This window comes from Adiantum capillus-veneris, chromosome 13 (genome assembly GCF_014529385.1).
Source record: "Adiantum capillus-veneris isolate H3 chromosome 13, ASM1452938v2, whole genome shotgun sequence".
Lineage (NCBI taxonomy): Eukaryota > Viridiplantae > Streptophyta > Polypodiopsida > Polypodiales > Pteridaceae > Adiantum > Adiantum capillus-veneris.
This window is the reverse complement of record NC_140943.1, coordinates 50,955,505-50,974,995: the sequence shown is the minus strand read 5'-3', so window position 1 is coordinate 50,974,995 and position 19,491 is coordinate 50,955,505. Positions and strand designations below refer to the sequence as shown.

Below are 19,491 nucleotides of genomic sequence, written 5' to 3'. Positions count from 1 at the left end.
TCCCCTTCGCTCTTATTGCCACTTTTGCGAAAAATCGGGTCATGAAGATAAGGATTGCTACCATATAAAGGGATTGCACAAAATACAGCAAAGTCTTGGTCCTACTCTCCAACAGGGGTTAGCACCAGCATCCAACATGGTTTCCCACTACGGCCATCCCAACTACATGTCACCTTTGCTCAATACCCCTGCTATCCAAGGTATGTCAAGTACTTTCCCGACTCAAAGTTTTTATAATGCTAATGCCACCTCAACCCCTCAGAGCTTCTACACTTCAGCCTCCAACTCCATGCAGCAACCACCTCGTCCCCTGTTTCGTCCTTCCAATCGGCCCATACTCTGCTACAGATGCGGAGAATATGGGCATTATGAGAGCAAGTGTCCTTTACTTGAGGGGTCCCCTCCTTGTCGCCATTGCCCTGATTCGAAGGATCACTACAGTAAGGATTGTCCCACGCAAAGGGCATCCACGTCTTCAGGCTCGACTCAGAACCAGCAAGATTTCACCTTCCCGAAGATGAACTTGATTACTGTGAATCACCTTCCCGAAGATGAACTTGATTACTGTGAACACCGTGCCTCAACCATCACCTGCTACTCATGTGGTTAAGCCACTGCAAGTGGAGGAGCCTGCTGGTGTCCCTTCTCGGGCACAAAGAGCAGCTCTTGGTCTCAGTCTGCCCACAGGTCCACCTCGCCAGTCCCCACTTCCTCAATCTGGTCTACCTGACCCAAAGGACGAGTCCTTCAAAATTGCTCAGAGCAAACCAACTTCACTGTTATCTGACATTGATGGAGCCTTCTTGGAAGCAGTGGCTGACTTGGAACAGATTAAGGTCCCAAAGGGAGCCCAGTTCGAAGGCGCCAAGCCCACAGCAGAAGCCATCTTGAAAAATACTTTTCAGCAGGTGTCACTATACGACATGCTAAGGCTCGACGCAACACTCAGAAGTGACACCTTGTCAGTCATTCAGTCTCTGTACCCGGGGGCTGGGCCTAGTGGCGGGCACCTCCCTGTACAGCCCTCAGAGTCTTATTTGATTTCCTATCCAACTACTCCCCTCACCGATTATAAAACTTAAAAGTCCTCGTCTCATTGTATCTATTCTTGGGCCCCAGCTATCCGGCGTCATCGTTGATGGTGGATCTGGAATCAATTTGATGCCCAAATTCACTATGATGGCCTTAGGTCTACAGCCTACCCGACCTGCTCCTTTCACTGTTACATTGGCCGATCAGAGAACAGTCTACCCAGTGGGCATAGTCGACAAGGTGCCTCTGAAGGTACAAGATTTCACTTTTAACTTGGATTTTGTGGTAGTTAATCTTCCCCAGGTAGAGGGAGGTTATCCCTTGCTGATTGGTAGGCCATGGTTGCGACATACGAAAGCACTTCACGACTGGGGAAACGACGCCATGTGGATACGTACTCCTGGCTCTCCAATGCAACAAATTCGTCTCGAAGGAGGTATGGATCCGGTCGTTCAGCATAGCTCTTTGTCAGTAGAGTCCAAACCTGACTTGGAGCAGCCGATCCCTCCTGATGGGTCCGATGAAGACTTACTGCAGTGGTTAGAAGCTACCTCTTCGATGCCATGCTATGTAGTCTCTCTTCAACTTTTGCCAACAGATTCACCCTCTCCCCCTGATCCTACACCTGAAGCCAATAATCCCAGTCAGACAAGTGCGCCAGAACCAAGTGGACCGGTCTCTGGTCACCATCCTTCAGAGGGTCCCTTGATGGAAACCGTCGGCCTGGGTGAGCCTATAACACACCATAGAAGGGGGAAAAAGTCTCCCTTACAAGAGTTGGCCAACACCCCAGCTTCTTCCTTAGCCTCTACTCCATCTGACTCTCCACCCATGCCGGAGCACTTTGAGGTATCTGAGGATTCACCATTCGCAGAGCTTCCATCAGGATGGTTGCAGGAAGAGTATGCTGATTTCAACATTGATCAGACGCCAGCTCATAATGTCGAGATGCTCACAGAGGCGGCACGGTCTTCTCTCCCTGACGCAGCCTCGCCCACTGCACCACCTGACCCAGTCAAAGAGGTCAACCTAGGCGGCCCTGACAACCATCAGCCCATCTTGTTAGCCGCTTGGTTATGGGATCACCCCGCTCTACTCGACTTGGTAATCTCTTTCATGCTCTCTTTCAAGGATGTATTTGCCTGGTCTTACCACGATTTGGAAGGAATCCCAGCAGAGCTAGGAGTCCACACAATTCCTCTGGTTGAGGGGGCTAAGCCGGTCAGAGGACGGGCTTACAAACTGAATCCCAAGTATGCAGAAGCAGTCAAAATCGAGTTGGAAAAAATGCAAGAAGCAGGTATTATTGTACCAGTAGAGCACTCAGAACGGTTGTCCCCTATGGTTATTGCCCCAAAGAAGCAGTCCAACAAAATTCGAGTTTGCGTCGACTACCGGGCTCTGAATAAGGTCACAATCCCGGATGGATTTCGGACCCCTTTCACTGAGAGAGTCCTCGAAGATGTCGCTGGCCATGTACTGTATAGTTTTATGGACGGGTTCAACGGCTACAATCAGTTAGGAATTCATCTTGACGACCAAGTCAAAACAGCTTTTGTGACTCCCTGGGGTATTTTCATCTACACTAGAATGTCTTTTGGGCTTAAAAATGCACCGCCTTCTTTCAATCGCATAGTATATCTCATCTTTTGTCCTCTGCTTACTGATCACCTTCGCATATTCATGGACAACTTTTCTACCTTCTCGGGTGCTCAATGTTCGATCCCAGTAGAAAATCTAAAGGAGCATCTTGCTCAGCTCTCTGCAGTCTTCCTCAGGTGCAGAGAGGCACGTTTGAAGCTCAATCCGAACAAGTGTCATTTTTTGGTCACCAAGGGTACACTGTTGGGCCAAGTGGTGTCTGCTCAAGGGTTAGCACCTGACCCAGAGAAGATAGTGGCCATCTTGAAGTTACCTCCTCCCATAAATCCCAAAGGTGTTCAGAGCTTCGTGGGCCACACCGGCTATCATCGCAGGTTTATACGTATGTATGCACAGGTGGCTCAACCATTGACCCGGCTCACCAGTGCTGCCGTTCCCTTCCAGTGGTCAACACCTGAGGTTGAAGCATTTGCATACCTCAAAAAACGTCTCACTGAAGCACCTATTCTAGTTGCCCCGGATTGGGCCCTACCTTTTCATGTGCATACAGATGCCAGTCTGCTGGCTGTGGGTGTTGTGCTGACTCAGCCTAGCAAAGAGCTCAACTTGGATCGCCCTGTACATTATGCAAGTCGCCTGCTCACCAAAGCAGAGCGCAACTATAGCACCACAGAGAGGGAAGGTTTGGCTATAGTGTATACTCTACAAAAATTTCGTCACTATTTGCTAGGGGTCCACTTCACAATTATTATTGATCACCATGCCTTGCGCTATCTACTTAATAAGCCACAGGTCGCAGATCGAGTATGGCGATGGCTCCTCCTATTCCAAGAGTTTGATTTTGAAGTGGTACTCCGTCCTGGTAAGCATCATGTAATGGCTGACCACCTCTCTCGCATTCACACAGGTGAAGAAGCTACCGGGATTGCGGATGACTTTCCAGATAGCAGTCTTTTTAAAATAGATACAACACCGGAATGGTACGGCGAGGTCTTACATTTTCTATCTACTGGGCTGAACCTAGAGAAGGCATCTCCACTGCAGAAGAGGAGATTGTTGTTGAAGTCCAGGCCTTTCACTCTGATTGGGGGCAGCTCTACAAATCGGGACCAGATGGTGTTCTGAAGCGTTGTGTCTCGCCTCATGAGGTGGAGCATATTCTAGAGGATGCCCACAATGGTCCCATTGGTGGCCATTACCCTGGTCACATCGCCCAGAAGATTCTACAGAGTGGTCTATGGTGGCCCTACGTTTTTAAGGATGCGATAGCATATTCTAAGGTTTGTGATGTGTGCCAACGCTGTGGGCCGAAGCCAAGTAAGCAATCCAACCGTCCTCTGCAGGTCTCGATGGCGTGGCTACCTTTTGAGAGATGGGGCTTGGACTTTGTGGGTCCAATATATCCCCCTGCTCAACCAGGTAATCGCAAATATCTGCTAGTAGCTACAGACTACGCAACAAAGTGGACAGAGGTACTAGCGACAGTGGATTGCACTGGCAATACAGTAGCCAAATTTTTATACGAAAATATTTTATGCAGATTTGGATGTCCCTTAGAGATCACCAGTGATAAGGGTAGTCATTTTGTCAATGACATGATCTCAACTTTGCTAGCCAATTACAAGATTTTTCATCGCAAGTCGTGCTCTTATTACCCTAGAGCCAATGGGCAGGCCGAGAGCACCAACAAGGTTCTGATCGCCCTCCTGCGGAAAGCATGTCATCTCCATCCAGCATCGTGGGCTCAGGCTGTGCACGGCACTCTTTGGGCATACCGCACATCTTTCAAAGCAACAAGGAATCACACGCCTTTTCAATCGCTTTTGGTTTGGAAGCCATAGCTCCATTTGAGTTCAACTTCGGATCCCCTAGGGTGGGCAGTCTGCGTGCTAGTTGGGGCATGGAATCTGCTTCTATATCCCGTCTCACCTTATTGGATGAAAGCCGTCGTTTAGCTTCACATGCTCTGCAAGCCGAGCAGATTCGTCGCAAAGCGTGGCATGATCGCCATCTCCGACGGCCGAAAATAATACAAGGCTCGCTGGTGCTACTCTATCAAGCTAAGTATCTGAAGAAAGCCAAGAAGTTGATCCTAGCCTGGCAAGGGCCTTTCAAGGTACATGAGATTTTGCCACAGGGGGCTGTGGAGTTAGTCACTTTGAAAGGCGTTCCTTTGCCACTGGTAAATGGATCAAGAATAAAGTGCTATCACTCACTTGCCTGACTCTATAGAATCTGGTTGTGTTATAACTCCCACATACAACTGTATGACTGTCCCGTCTCAATTTTCGGCTCTCTCCATCGATCAATTAACCCTCTTCTCAGATTTACCTTATCTCAAGTTCTCATCTCAGTGTAATCTATGTTATCGTAAAAATTCTCGTGTTTTATGCATGCATCAAACTCCTTCTCACCTCACATTGACATAATTCGAATTGGATTCCAGCTACTCTCGAATTTTTTCTTTCTAATTATTGGAATTCACAAATTGATTAGATAAACAGCTTCTTGTTTCTCTCTGTCTTCGTGTCTATCTGTATCCTGGGTATCTCTATCTTTGGTCCTTACAGCTTAACCCCTCTCCCTCTCTTTGGCGAGTACAACTCTAATCAGATAGAATATGGATCTTCTCGACATTCTGGCACATCTCTCTCACACTGCTCACAAGCACTATATCAAGTGGAAGCCCTGATAGGCCATTGGCTATAAATTGTGTAGCATCTACACTCTCTATCCCTCTCTCTCTCTCTCTACCTTGGACTCCAAGCCGTTGCTGCAACTAGTTGCTCCTTACTATATTTCTTTGTGCTTTCGCTTACTGCTTCCTGCTTGCTTACTGCTAGCTTTTCTTTTTCACTCAACCCTACCCAATATTGCTTTTTACCCTGAGTTCCCTGTATTGGTGCTTTCCTGAAAGACTTTAAGTGAGGCACCTACCCTATCCCAACCCCCTCGCCCCTACCCTCCCTTACTTCCCCTCGCCCCTACCCTACCCTCTCCACACCCCCTCGCCCCTACCCTATCCCAACCCCCTCGCCCCTACCTACCCTCTCACACCCCCTCGCCCCTACCCTATCCCAACCCCCTCGCCCCTACCTACCCTCTCACACCCCCTCGCCCCTACCCTCCCTAATCCCCTCGCCCCTATCCACTCTCCCCTCGCCCCTACCCTCCCTCAACCCCCTCGCCCCTATCCACTCTCCCTCTCTGCCCTCGCCCCTACCCACCCTCAACCCCCTCGCCCCTATCCACTCTCTCCCCTCGCCCCTACCCTCCCCCAACCCCCTCACCCCTACCTACCCTCCCTTACTGCTGAAGCATTAGGAAGGCCAAAAGGCATCACCAAAAATTCATATAAACCAAAGGTCGTCCGAAAAGCTGTCTTGTAGACATCTCCCGGCGCGATTCGGAATTGATGATATCCGCTTTTCAAATCGATCGTGCTGAAACAAGAGTATCCCTGTAGTCGGTCAAGAATATCATCGATCCTCAGAATCGGAAATCTGTTTTTGATGGTGATTTTATTGAGAGCTCTATAATCAATGCACATTCTCCAACATCCGTCTTTCTTCAAAACCAACAACACCGGCAGAGAACAGTAAGGTGAAGTACTCGGCTGGATAAGACCCTTTTTCATAAGACCCTTTTTCAAGAGGTCTTTCACTTGGTTCATAATCTCCTCATTCTGGGCTCGGCTCAGTTGGTAAGGTGGCCGGTTCGGTGGTGTGCTTCCAGGTATCAAATCAATGGTATGATCCTCAGGACGAGCTGGTGACAACTCGCCTGGCAGGCCAGGCCCTCAGAAAAGCAATCGGCATGAGTGTGGAGAAAATCTTGGCGTTCTTTATCAAGGTCAAAACATATTCAACCTTCAATCATCATTCAGTTCTCAAATTGAATTACATCAAGTACAATCTCTGTGCCCTTCATTTGTCAAAGTCGCTTTCTCAGCCTGATAGTCAACCAAGGCGTTGTTCTTGTGGTACAAAGGGATTTCAAGGAGGACGTTGTCAGGAGTTTTTTTGAGCAAGGGATTGCGCATATGTACATACACATGCATGGTCCATCAAATAAAGAATTGCTCATTTTCCATAGCCAGGTGGTTACGTGGGGCCCACGTGTGTACAGGTAGGACAGGGTGTACATAGTGCAGCGATTTTCACTATTATCAGTACCAGTGTGTTTTTTCTACAATAAGGAGGAGTTGGTAGCGCGTAAAACTTCTCGAGGAAGCTATCCGCGGGCCGACGACATGAGGTAAGCAGGTGCGTCAGATGGCATCGAGTGGCGTCAGGAGGTCGAACTGGGTTAATACTTACACGCGGAGAAGTATGGACACGACGTGGGTGTTTTCTTGTGATACTTATGCAGAAAGGTCATCATGAGGACCACTTTTTGGGGTCACTTCACGTGGTTGTGGGATGCATTATTTGGAAAAAATGAGTTCCAGGTGTGCGGATGATGCAAAAAGGTGACAACTATGCACTGCGAGGTCAGTTTTTGGCATGTTCGGGGTCCGTTTGAGGTCATCTAAAAGGCCACGGGTGCCCAACTAATAAAGCTAAGTGTGGGAACTGAAAAAAGGGAGAGAAGACCAGAAAAAAACGTGGAGAAGAGAGGAGGAACAGCCGGAAGTGTGTTTTTGCTGTTTTTGGAGCATTTTTTGGCCCTAAACTGCTCAACTGAGGTCGGATTTGAGCACTGTGACATTGTAGGGTGGGGTTTTTGGGCGTTCCGGACGCAATGGCGCTGTCCATTTTGCCAAATTCCTCACAAATTTTCTGCTGTTTTTCTATGTAATCTTCTCCGGTGAGTGAAGCCTCTGCTTAACTTTGTGGTTGTATCTGGTGTATTTCCTCAATACTGTTTAAACTATTTGCCCCATTGGTGTTGGGCTGAGCTTCATTGAGTCTAAACAATAGCAATTTTCCTCCTTTGAGCTGAATTGAGAGTGTGTGTGTGAGTGTGTGTGTATGAGTGTTGAGTGGGCAAGTGGGAAATCTCTCTCTTCTCACTCCGTCTGTGTGTTTGCTGTCTCGGCCAGGCTGGTTGTGTAAGCCGAGTGGTGCCCCCTAGTGTGTGTATCTTCCCAAGAGTGTGTGTTGGGTCATTATAGAGGCGTTCTGTGTGTTTCCATCCCGCTCACATTCTTTTGGCGCCCCCACAGAGGATCTTCTTCGAGTACCTTCTGCTTCGAGCTTCGAGCTTCGGGATTACAGGTTGCAGGTTGCAGATTACAGGTTACAGGGACAGGTACAGGTGATTCACACAGGTACAGGTAGCTGGAGTACAGTGATATACTAGCAGTGATGTCACTTGCAGTTGTTGTGGGTATGCATCACTTGGCGCCTATTTGAGGGCATTGTCTGCTGGATTGTACGTTACTTGTGGAAACTACCATTGTACGCATTTGTGGAGCCATACTTGGTTGTATTTGGCAGTCCCAGCCATTTCTGAGACTTGACTATACGCGATTTGCATTAGCCTTCGTGTGAGGGTCGATAGCGTGAGGTTTTTATTGAGCTGGGGGATTCTCAAATGTGGAGATCCTTTCGGTGATACAGGGAGCTGGAGCACCCTTTTCGTGACCTCGCCATAGGCTATGTACTAGTGAGCCCTATTTGATGCTCGGGTTCTATTGTTGACAGTTTATGCATATATATACAGTCTATATTTTGGGTTCCTACTGCTCTACTTCTGGGGAAACTCTGTTAAAATTTTTCCAAGTTATAATGGCTGGTTTCTTGGTCTTTTGAGCCATTTATGCTGTTATGTTGTTGAAATTTTGGAAAAATCTGAGGATAAGACAGGTGTGCTTTCTTGGGAGCTTCATGGTTGGCTTTAATGGATGATCAAAATGGCCCTCAATTCACTCCTTTTCATTTAACTCAGAGAATCCAAATAAATGTTCATGTGTCCAGAAAGATTTTTTTCCAGCAGCGCATAGTCTTTATGTTCCAGCCAAGAAGATTACGAGAGATCTTGGAATGTCCTTTGCCTGTTGTAATTCCGATGATCAACTATGAAAACTCATTTGATGTGCATGTGTTTGTCCTTATCTAAAGTTGAGCTCCATTGAAGTTTCTGGGAATTGAGTCAGTAAAAGTTTTGGGTTCTTGCACGTGTGTTCAAAGGGGTTCTCAAAGCATTGAAACTTGGGTAGCCATGGCTTTCTCTTATCCGGAGTTTCATGGAAGAAGTGATGAAGATGTGGAAGACTTTCTGGAAAAGATGGAGGTTGCCTGCATTAGCAACCAGATTCATGACCGTGCGCAGATGTTACGTCTTCTCCAAATTTGTTTGAAGAGTGATGCACGAGTTTGGTCCAAAGCATTTGAAGAGGAGTTGCGTGCAGCAGATCCACCCGTAAGATTGAGTTGGAATAATCTAAGGCATGGATTGGAAGTGGAGTTTGTAAAGATAGAAGATCCTGACAAAGTGTGGCAAGAAGTACAGGGTTTAGTGCAAAAGGAAGGTAAGCCAGTAGATGCGTACATACGTAAGTTCTCATTGGCATGGGAGAGGATGTGCAAGGCCTTAGCACCACAGGTACCCCCGCCTAACATGATGAAGGACAGGTTCTGGGCTGGTCTTTGGGAGAATATACGTTGGAGAGTGGAGCTAAAGAAGCCTAGGACATATGAAGATGCACTAGAGGTAGCAAGGAACAAAGAGTGGAAGCTGAGGAAAATGAGCCAATTAGGGGTGGAGTCTTTGCCCATGAGGTCTGAATTTCAGCCTATGGATTCTTCGCAAGGTCGCATGTCAGGGGTTCATCATGAACCAGTGTTTCCTGTTAATACTGAGGTTATGCCAGCAGTGGTCACTACATCGGTGCAAGATGATGGGCTAAGGCAAGACATGAGGCAAGTGGTAGATTTGATGAAGAATCTCAGACTAAACATGCTAGGTCAAGTGGGAAATAATCGAGGTCGAGGGAGGTTTGCAAATCAGCCAGGAGGTGAAGAAAGGCCTAGGAATGGTGTTGGACAAAGCAATGGTAGGTTTTGGAGGCAGACGCCCACATGTTACAATTGTGGAGAGTTGGGTCACATTAGCCCGCAATGTGATAAGCCACCAAGGATGGGGGGAGACATGTATCCATTGCCAAGATAGGTGTTAACTAGGTCAAATGATTATGGCATCGAAATTAAGGGAGACGAAGGAACCAGTGGACTGACCCAGGAGGAAAAGGGAAAGACCAAAGTGCTAAATGTAGTCACCTTGGAGAAGGCATCAAAGCTAGAGGATACATTAGTGATGCCTATTGGGAAGAGGACCACAGAGGATAAGGAAGGAAGAAGTGCCCCAGGTCCTAGTAAGAAGAAAGGAAAGAGCCATGAAGGCGAGGATGTCAAGGCCAAGAGGAAAAGGAGATCTCGTCGAAAGTTTCATGTTTCAGATTTTCCACTAGGGGATGGGCAATTAAGCTATGACTTGAAGGAGGATCTGACAAGCAGGAAAGCCGATGTTACTTTTGGGCAGCTTATAGAGATGGTGCCTAAGCTAAAGCGACAGTGGAAGAGGATGGTTAACCCAATGGAGAAAGAGCCAGAGAGAGGTTCAGTGAAGGTGTTGGCAATGGACGAGCTACCAGATATCTGTCCAATAGTAGATGTGTGGCACAAAAGGAAAAATTTAGGACAAGGCTATGTTGATGGCAGGGCCCAAATATGTCTGATAACACACTCATGCGTTGAGAAGATGGGTCTTACAGTGACTGGGGTGTCAGGGTTTCGGATCAGATTGGCAAACCATCAAAAAGTAAAATGCTTGGGTGTTGTAAAGAGCTTAGAAGTGGAGGCATATGATGCAAAGGCAGTGGTTGATTTTTATGTGATGCCAGCAGGGTTGGGAGCATATCCTATTATACTGGGCAGACCATGGTTACGTGCAGTGGGAGCTGTTCAAGATTGGCGACATGGTACGATTAGCTTCTATGGAAAGACAGGTGCCAAGAAGCTATACAATATGGACACAAGGAAACGATTAGAGGAGCTTTATGAAGATAAGGATGGGTCTAGTGATGAAGACTCTTCCACGGTGACAGATGAGGACAGTGATAGCACTACCAGCAGTGATGAGGATACTGATGTTGCATTTCTTTTGATGGATAAAGAAATCCAGGAGTCTGGTTTAGTTGCATTTGCGAATGAGGTTGAAGATGAAAGTGAAGGGCCTTATGAAGTGATTGAAGGGCTAATGCAAACCAAGGTTGAGTTGTCAAAGAAGCAGGAATTGATGACACAAATGATCAGTGGAGACCTCTCAGCTATGGAGAAGGATATATATTTGCACATGCTGGCTAGTTTTCCTGATTTGTTCATTACTTCATATGAAGAGATCAGAGGGTTCAAGGGCGAAGAGATGCATATAGAGCTGAAAGAAGGTGCTAAGCCAGTGCGGCAAAGGCTAAGAAGGATGGGTCAAGAGCAAATGGAAGCCTTGCGAGAAGAGGTGGACAAGTTGTTGAAGGCAAGGTTCATAGTCCCTGTGGAGACCACAGAATGGGTCAGTCCAGTTGGAGTCAGTCCAAAGAAGGATGGAAAGTGGAGGATTTGTGTAGATTTTAAGCCCTTAAATGCAGCCACTAAGAAGAACCCATATCCTCTTCCATTCATCGATCAGATCTTGGATTCAGTGGCTGGTTATGAGAGGTACAGTGTGTGTGATGGTTTTTCAGGCTATTTTCAATTGAAGATTGCTCTTAAAGACCGCACAAAGACAACTTTTATTACGCCATGGGGCTGCTATTGCTACACAGTATTGCCATTTGGGTTGTCAAATGGACCATCTTTCTATCAAGAGAGAGCAAATTGGGTATTGGAACCATTCATTGGTAGTTGTGTTAAAGCTTTCATGGATGACTACTGTGTCTACAGCAGTAGGGTTGAACATCATGAGAAGCTACAGATGGTATTGGCTCGATATAATGAATGTGGGTCACAACTTGAAAGATTACCTAGAGGTGTCGCTTGTACTCCTCAAGAGAATTTGAATGGCCTGAAGATTTTTGTCTATCATGAGTTTGAAGGCGTCTGGAGAATTTGTCAAGCCAAAACTTGTAATTTATCAAATAGATCTTCTACCCGCGGCACGGGAAATCTATTTTTGATAGTGGTCTTATTTAGTGCTCTATAGTCAACACACATGTGATATGTGTCATCTTTCTTTTGCACAAAAAGCAATCGTGAACAAAACGGAGAGGAGCTAGACCTCACCATCCCTTTTTCCACCAATTCATACACTTGTCTCATGATCTCCTCTTGTTGAGCTTGTGAAACTGGATAAGGAGGCTTGTTAGGCGGTGAGCTTCTTGGACAACTAAATCCAAAGAAATGTCATCTAGCACAGCCAAGGGTGAAGTTATTGGGCCATATGGTGTCAGAAAATGGCATTGAGACTGATCCAGATAAGGTTAAGTCTATTATTCTTCTTCCATCACCTACGAGTACGAAGCAATTGGCAACTTTTATACACAAAGTGAAGTACATGGCACGGTTTATTCCATTGTCTTCGCAGCTTCTTTATCCATTACAACAAGTGGCAAAGCATGATCCATTGCATTGGGATGACAAGTGTGAAGAAGTGTTTCAAGAGGTGAAAGAGGTGTTAGGGGGGTTGTTATCCATGCAGGCTCGTGATTGGGAGCAAGTGTTTTATGTAAATCCATCAGTAGGGGATGATGCCATTGGAGCCATGCTATTGCAAAAGGGGAAGGGCAGCCATTATATGAGGCCAGTGTATTGTGCAAGCCGAGTGAAGTTGGTAGCGGAGAGAAAGTTCTCGGAAGTAGAGCTAGTGATGGCTAGTGTAATATTTGCTTGTCGACGATTTCGTCATTACTTGCTACCACGACCTTTTGTTTTCTTGACGAGTTATGCCTTTTTGCCACAATTAATTAATGGCACTAACATGTCAAATGTGGTCAAGAAATGGGTAATTGAGCTACAAGAATTTGAGTTCTCTTTTCTAGTGGAAGATAGTACAAGGGCTACCCTAGCTGATTTGTTGACCTACAAGGAGAATCCCCTTATTGTTAAGGAAGAGGTGGTGAGATAGGTAGTTGAAGAAGTGCCACAGATCAGCAATGCACATGTGTTGTTCTTTGATGGTTCATACAGAAAGAGCCATGATGCAGCTTCAGGGGGTATAGCACTTTATGATCCAGAGGGGAAGCTAGTATACAAGAGAGGGTTCAAATTGGATGTTCATAGTAACAATGAGGCTGAATATGCTACTCTGGAAGCCGGATTACACATTTGTTTGAAGCATGGGGTTCGAAGGTTGAGCATAAAAGGTGATGCCTTGTTAGTGGTGAAGCAAGTGCTGGGTGTGTGGAAGAGCAAGAACACCTCATTGAAGGAAATGTGCTTCAGAATTAAAGGCCTGTTAAAAAAGTTCGAAGCATGGAGCATCAGACACATTGAACGTGCTCTAAATGGAGAGGCACATAAAGCAGCTCAAGGCATGATTGGGGAGCTATTTGTGTTGAGGACCACTTTACCTCTTTATCATGGCCGGAAAAGTTTGGCTCAAGAAGAGGAGTTTTTGCTAACAGGAATTATTCCAAAGGAGATTCAGAAGTCTAAGAAGTATGGTTTTGTGCGTAGAGCATACAGGTACAAATTGATTGGTGATGTTTTATACATGAAAGGGGCTGATCTCGTGTTGAGACGTGTACCTTGGCGAGAGGAGCTTTATAGAGTGTTGGAAGAGAATCATGAAGGCGCATGTGGTGGCCATTTTGCTCTAAAGATCACCTTGCATAAGATTTTGCAAGACGGGTATGTATGGCCTAGTTTGCACAAGGATGTTCACCATTGATGTAGGTCTTGCAATAGGTGTCAAGCATTTGGGAAGAGAGTGTTGAAGCCAGAGCTACGAAAAACCATTATGACGTTTGATGTGTTTGAAAAGTCGGGGATTGATGCAATAGGCCCGTTACCTATCACAAGCAGGGGTAAAAGCTATATTTTGACGGCAGTGGACTATCTCTCTAGATGGGCAAAGGCTATAGCAGTAAAACAGATCACTGCAAAGGATGTGGCAAAATTTGTGTATGATGAAATATGTTGCAAGTTTGGGGTGCCATTAGAGCTACTTTCAGATAAGGGGCCAGGATTTAGAGCTAAACTGCTAGACTTCTTATGCACAAAGATGAAGATTAGGCACCAGCATACCACTCCTTATTACCCGCAGTGTAATGGCTTAAATGAAAGATTCAATGGTGAGTTGGTACAAATTCTTTCTAAAGTGACAAAGCACCAAGGAAAGAATTGGGATTTGGAATTGCCTAGTGCATTATGGGCTTACCGTACTTCGGTGAAGACAGGTACAGGGTTTACTCCATTTCATTTGGTGTATGGAAAGGAAGCACTATTGCCTGTGGAGGTAGAGTTGCCTGCAGGCTACAGTCATGATGTTAGAGAAGTTGCTTGGGCCGCCTAGTGATGCATTCAAAGAGAGGCTCTTGCAGTTACAAGAGGTCCAGTTGGATAGGATGAGCGCATTGGAGCATTATGGGCAGATGCAGGATAAGGCTTTGGCAAAGATAAATGAAAAGGTCAAAAGTAAGGGTATCAAGAAGCATGACTTATTTTTGCGTTACAACAGTAAGCTGGACAACACCTTCCAAAAGAAGTTTCAGATTAAGTGGGAAGGTCCTTTCAAGGTAGTGGAGTGTTTTCCAAATGGTACATATCAGTTGGCTAACCTGGATGGTGTTCTACATAAGTCAAGGGTAAATGGATTGCGTCTTAAATTATATCATGCCAGGTTAATGATGGTGGAGCAAGATGAGCTGTCTGTGGAGCAAGCAATGTTGGTGAAGGATGAGGAGACCTGTGATGCGGCGAGTCTCATATCTCTCTTTGCTACTGCTGATCATGAATGATCTAGCAGGCTAGAGGATGGGCAAATTATGTCAGGAGTTTTTTTGAGCAAGGGATTGCGCATATGTACATACACATGCATGGTGCATCAAATAAAGAATTGCTCATTTTCCATAGCCAGGTGGTTACGTGGGGCCCACGTGTGTACAGGTAGGACAGGGTGTACATAGTGCAGCGATTTTCACTATTATCAGTACCAGTGTGTTTTTTCTACAATAAGGAGTTGGTAGCGCGTAAAACTTCTCGAGGAAGCTATCCGCGGGCCGACGACATGAGGTAAGCAGGTGCGTCAGATGCCATCGAGTGGCGTCAGGAGGTCGAACGGGGTCGATACTTGCACGCGGAGAAGTATGGACACGACGTGGGTGTTTTCTTGTGATACTTATGCAGAAAGGTCATCATGAGGACCACTTTTTGGGGCTACTTCACGTGGTTGCGGAATGCATTATTTGGAAAAAATGAGTTCCAAGTGTGCGGATGATGCAAAAAGGTGACAACTATGCACTGCGAGGTCAGTTTTTGGCCTGTTCGGGGTCCGTTTGAGGTCATCTAAAAGGCCACGGGTGCCCAACTAATAAAGCTAAGTGTGGGAACTAAAAAAAGGGAGAGAAGACTAGAAAAAAACGTGGAGAAGAGAGGAGGAACAGCCGCAAGTGTGTTTTTGCTGTTTTTGGAGCATTTTTTGGCCCTAAACTGCTCATTTGAGGTCGGATTTGAGCACTGTGACATTGTAGGGTGGGGTTTTTGGGCGTTCCGGACGCAATGGCGCTGCCCATTTTGCCAAATTCCTCACAGGTTTTCTGCTGTTTTTCTGTGTAATCTTCTCCGATGAGTGAAGCCTCTGCTTAACTTTGTGGTTGTATCTGGTGTATTTCCTCAATACTGTGTAAACTATTTGCCCCATTGGTGTTGGGCTGAGCTTCATTGAGTCTAAACAACAGCAATTTTCCTCCTTTGAGCTGAATTGAGAGTGTGTGTGTGAGTGTATATGTGTGAGTGTTGAGTGGGCAAGTGGGAAATCTCTCTCTTCTCACTCCGTCTGTGTGTTTGCTGTCTCGGCCAGGCTGGTTGTGTAAGCCGAGTGGTGCCCCCTAGTGTGTGTGTATCTTCCCAAGAGTGTGTGTCGGGTCATTATAGAGGCGTTCTATGTGTTTCCATCACGCTCACAACGTCACAACCTCCCAAGGGCATTACGTAGAAGTTCTCGTGCCCTAAACACCCCTAACATTACAAACGAAGTTTGCCAATGATCGTTGTAATGGCAACATCCCGTCCGGGTGCCGCTAGAACTACCTCCGCCTGTGGCCTCAGCCTGTCGGGTGTGATTCCAAATCGAGCTGCCAAAAGAAGTTGGCCTTGGCTCCTCCATCAAAGAAAATGAGGGCTTCTTGATCTTTCACTTTGCCCTAAGTGCAACAAAGTTTTGTACTTTCGTTCATCTGATTCGGTTTGGGCTCCACGCAATGTGGTACTAGTTCTGTTTTTCATGTGCCTTTTCTGCCATGTTCCTCTGCTGCTCTAGAACTCTCTGGCGTGTCTTCAGTCTGTTCTTGCTGTGCCTTTTTGGGGCACTTTGCGGAGATGTGTCCAAATTCCCCGCAACCAAAACACTTCCCCTCTTTGAGATAGTCCTTTCTCTAAGAGTCTGTCGAGGACGTGTATCTTTCTTTTCTTTGTCGTGGGAACTCTTTCTCTTTCTTCTCTTTCTACTCTCATTGTGAGAGGTCTGTTGGGTTCTCTGAGTCAAGATCTCATCAGTGGGGTAAGTCAGATTGCCCAAGTGTATGGCAAAACCCCATTTCGCATGACCCATCAATTCTTGAATAGAATTCGACTTCTGTTCCAAGCAGTAGTCTTGGATTTGTGTAAGAAGTCCGCAGCAAAACCCCCGAATCTGCTCCTTAAACAAGACCTTCGTAAATGAAGAGGTTGGTAGAAAAGAGTTCCAAAGTCTCTTGCAATAAGCGTCCAAAGAATCTTCCTTGGTTATCCGAAGATGATGCCAAGCGGTTTGTATATCTCGTTCATACTCACGAGTCAGCCAAGAAGAAGCCTCTTGAATTTCAACCATGTAACTGGAGCTTCCTTCCTCAGAAGAAGAGTGGACCATCATGTTCGAGCATCTCGGAACCCAGAAAAGGATTCAAATTTAATCATTGTCCACCTTCTTTAAAGTCTTTTGTTTTCTTGCTCGTCTTCGAGGAAGTCATATTGGTTGGCTCTGTAGAAGTGCTTCTTTTCAAGAGTGCTTGTCCATGTCTTTCTGCGAGTACAGGTTCCGCTTTTCTGCACTCGTCTGTCTTTTCAGCTTTCCTCCCTACCTAAGAGGAGAAGCAATGGCCACACGCCGTCTCGAGTAAATCTTATCAATCGGGTAATTCCTGAGGTGTTTCGCCAATCTCGGGTCCCTGGAGTACTTAATCAATCTGTTCATATGCCAATCTGTAGTTGACATTGTACTCTGTTCTGGCAAACTTGTCCGAAAACTTTTGCCCAAATCTTCATTCTTTTCTTCAGTTCCCGCGCCGAATCTTCAACTTTTCTTTGCCTTCCCACTGAGAGGTGTTGTCTCTGTCAGATTCTCCACAAGAACCCATGTGTAATCTAGGATTCTCTATGGCATTATGCCATGTAAGACAGAGCGATGAAGACGGGAGCGCACCCGATGCGCGATGTATGAAGGGTGGGAGTGCCTAATAAGTCCGGGGTCAGGCCGCGAAGATTCTTTCCCAAAAGCTGTATGCACTGCAAAAAGGATCGGATCCTCCGTAGAAGAAGAATCTTTCTGTGTTCTGATACCACTGTAACAGACTTGGACACCCCAAGTCAAGATTCTACCGCGACACAGCAGAGATTCACTTCAAAACAGTCACAATTTCACAATTGAGTCGACACGGCACGGCGAGTCCCGTACCTAGAGAAAATGGCCCCAAACCGGCGCCCCTTTCGATATTTCTTTTTGTATTAATCTGTGTTCAAAGTATAAGAGAGTGGGTAGGTGCTCACTCTCAGACTCTGCGTCCAGATGCTATGAGAAGTGAGGCCCTGCCCACTTATTTATAGGTTACAAGGGATGCCCAAAAGCAGAGCCCCAAAAGCAGTAAGTGAAAAGCCTTAAAAATAAAGCAACTTATTCCCAAAAGCTGCCAAATCAGCAGTTGTAGTTTTCAGCCAGCGCTAAAGCAGGAATACCGTACATCGTCAGGTAAAAAGCAAAAATCCGTACAGCAGGCCACGTTGGCACTGTCAGCGTGAAATCCGAGTGAAATCCGACGGAAAATCCGGGATTGCCACGTCAGCACTATCTCCTCGTTCTGTTGGCCTGTATAGTGCTGTGAATGTGTCCGGGCATGCCACGTCACCAATTTGTGACAAAAGCACCATCAAGAATCAAGAACCTCAAGAACCCAAGCAGAACCAAGAACCCAAAGAACCTCTCCCTGTTTTTTTTCCTGAAAGAATCTTTGAGTCCCGATCATGGATTTATTAGCTCCCATCTTCATTGATATGTCTTTGAAGAAAGATCGACATCGGATACACGATAACCCAAATCTTGAGTCCCAAGATCTACTTGCCTCTTATGTGGTGTGGAAGGAGTTGGAGACAGGATGCCTAACCCTCTTTTGCATTCGCATTGGCATGTAGCGTGCATCCACTTCCGTCGACAAGAAAGCCTTGGAAATACCTCCGAGCACCCTTACCTTTCAGCTTCACCCGCATGTTTTCACGACAAGACTATTCGAGTGGTCGTACTTGCTCACAAGGGAGAATCAACACGAAGGCTGGTATTTTGCGACAGTAGTAAGGCTACCTAGTAAACTTGTATGGTAGGTGTTTACATCGCACCATATCTACATCCGCAGTATCCACTCGTTTGGAGGAATTCTCATTGGTTGGTGCATCCACATGCATCAGAAGCATTCAGCATCAGAAGTACAGATAGAAGTTCGGTAGTTGTGCCTCACCTTTAACAAGGGGTGATGTCACGTGCGCACTTCACTTGCGCTACGTGGACATGTTCTGCCACAGTCTAGCATGTTCTAGTAGCTTAGGACTGAGCCTGGCACCTTTGTGAGCCTCTAGCAAGACGTGCATGTCCATGCCGGTCATAGTTGAATACCCTCTTGGGCCCCATCAGATAGGACCTTATACAGTGGAACAACTTATAAAAATGAAAATTTTCTTTTTTTGGCATCTCGGAATTGTTTCTCTCATTTATAACTGCATCTTTCACTAGGGATTGTCCAGTTGGTCATGCCACCTCATCACTTTGTGACAAAACCCATGTGTGCTGCAAAAAGGATCGATCTTCTATTTTTGGCCTCTCAAAATTGCTCTTGCTATTTATATTTGCATCTTTCACTAGGGATTGTCCAGTAGGTCATGCCACATCATCACTTTGTGACAGAACCCATGTGCTGCAAAAAGGATCGGATCCTCCTTAGAAGAAGAATCGTTCTGAGCTCTGATACCACTGTTACAGGCTTGGGCACTCCAAGCAAGAATTCAATAGCAACATACGAACAGAATGTGCAAATAACTGATTGAACATGAATGGAGAGAGAGTGGAGAGTCGACACGGCATGACGGAGTTCTGAGCCAAGACACACTAGCCCCAAAGACTTGTCAGGTGCAGCGGAAGGGTTTAAGGATTTTTATCTCGGATCTTGTACTCCGCACAAACACAAGGGACGGAAAGAATTGAACTGAATGAAAGAGAGAGAGAGAGAGAGAGAGAGAGAGAGAGAAATGTTATATTAACGTCTTCAAAAGGCCAAAGTGACCTGTGAGACCACAAAGAGAGAGAGATACCGAATGTCGGGTCCCAAACCCTCAAGGGCCCCCTTGCTCTGTTGCCAGAGCAAGTACTTTCTTTATTCTTGCACAATGCTGATACAATGACTAAATGCTGAGATGCTGATGCTAATGGATACTGATGCTGGGTACTACTGAGATACTGAAG

General features: G+C 46.1%; 2 protein-coding genes across 4 annotated transcripts in view; both read left to right on the top strand.

Moving 5' to 3' along the window:
* Positions 1-19,491, top strand: part of LOC147443977 (uncharacterized) — a 111,767-nt gene that overhangs the window by 86,762 nt on the left and 5,514 nt on the right. The gene's annotated exons all lie outside the window — the stretch shown is intronic.
* LOC147443978 (uncharacterized) lies at positions 1,180-19,076 on the top strand. Its single transcript, XM_086527640.1, has 3 exons — positions 1,180-1,818; positions 1,930-2,332; positions 19,012-19,076. Exons 1-3 carry the CDS (start codon positions 1,180-1,182, stop codon positions 19,074-19,076), a joined length of 1,107 nt encoding a protein of 368 aa, XP_086383766.1.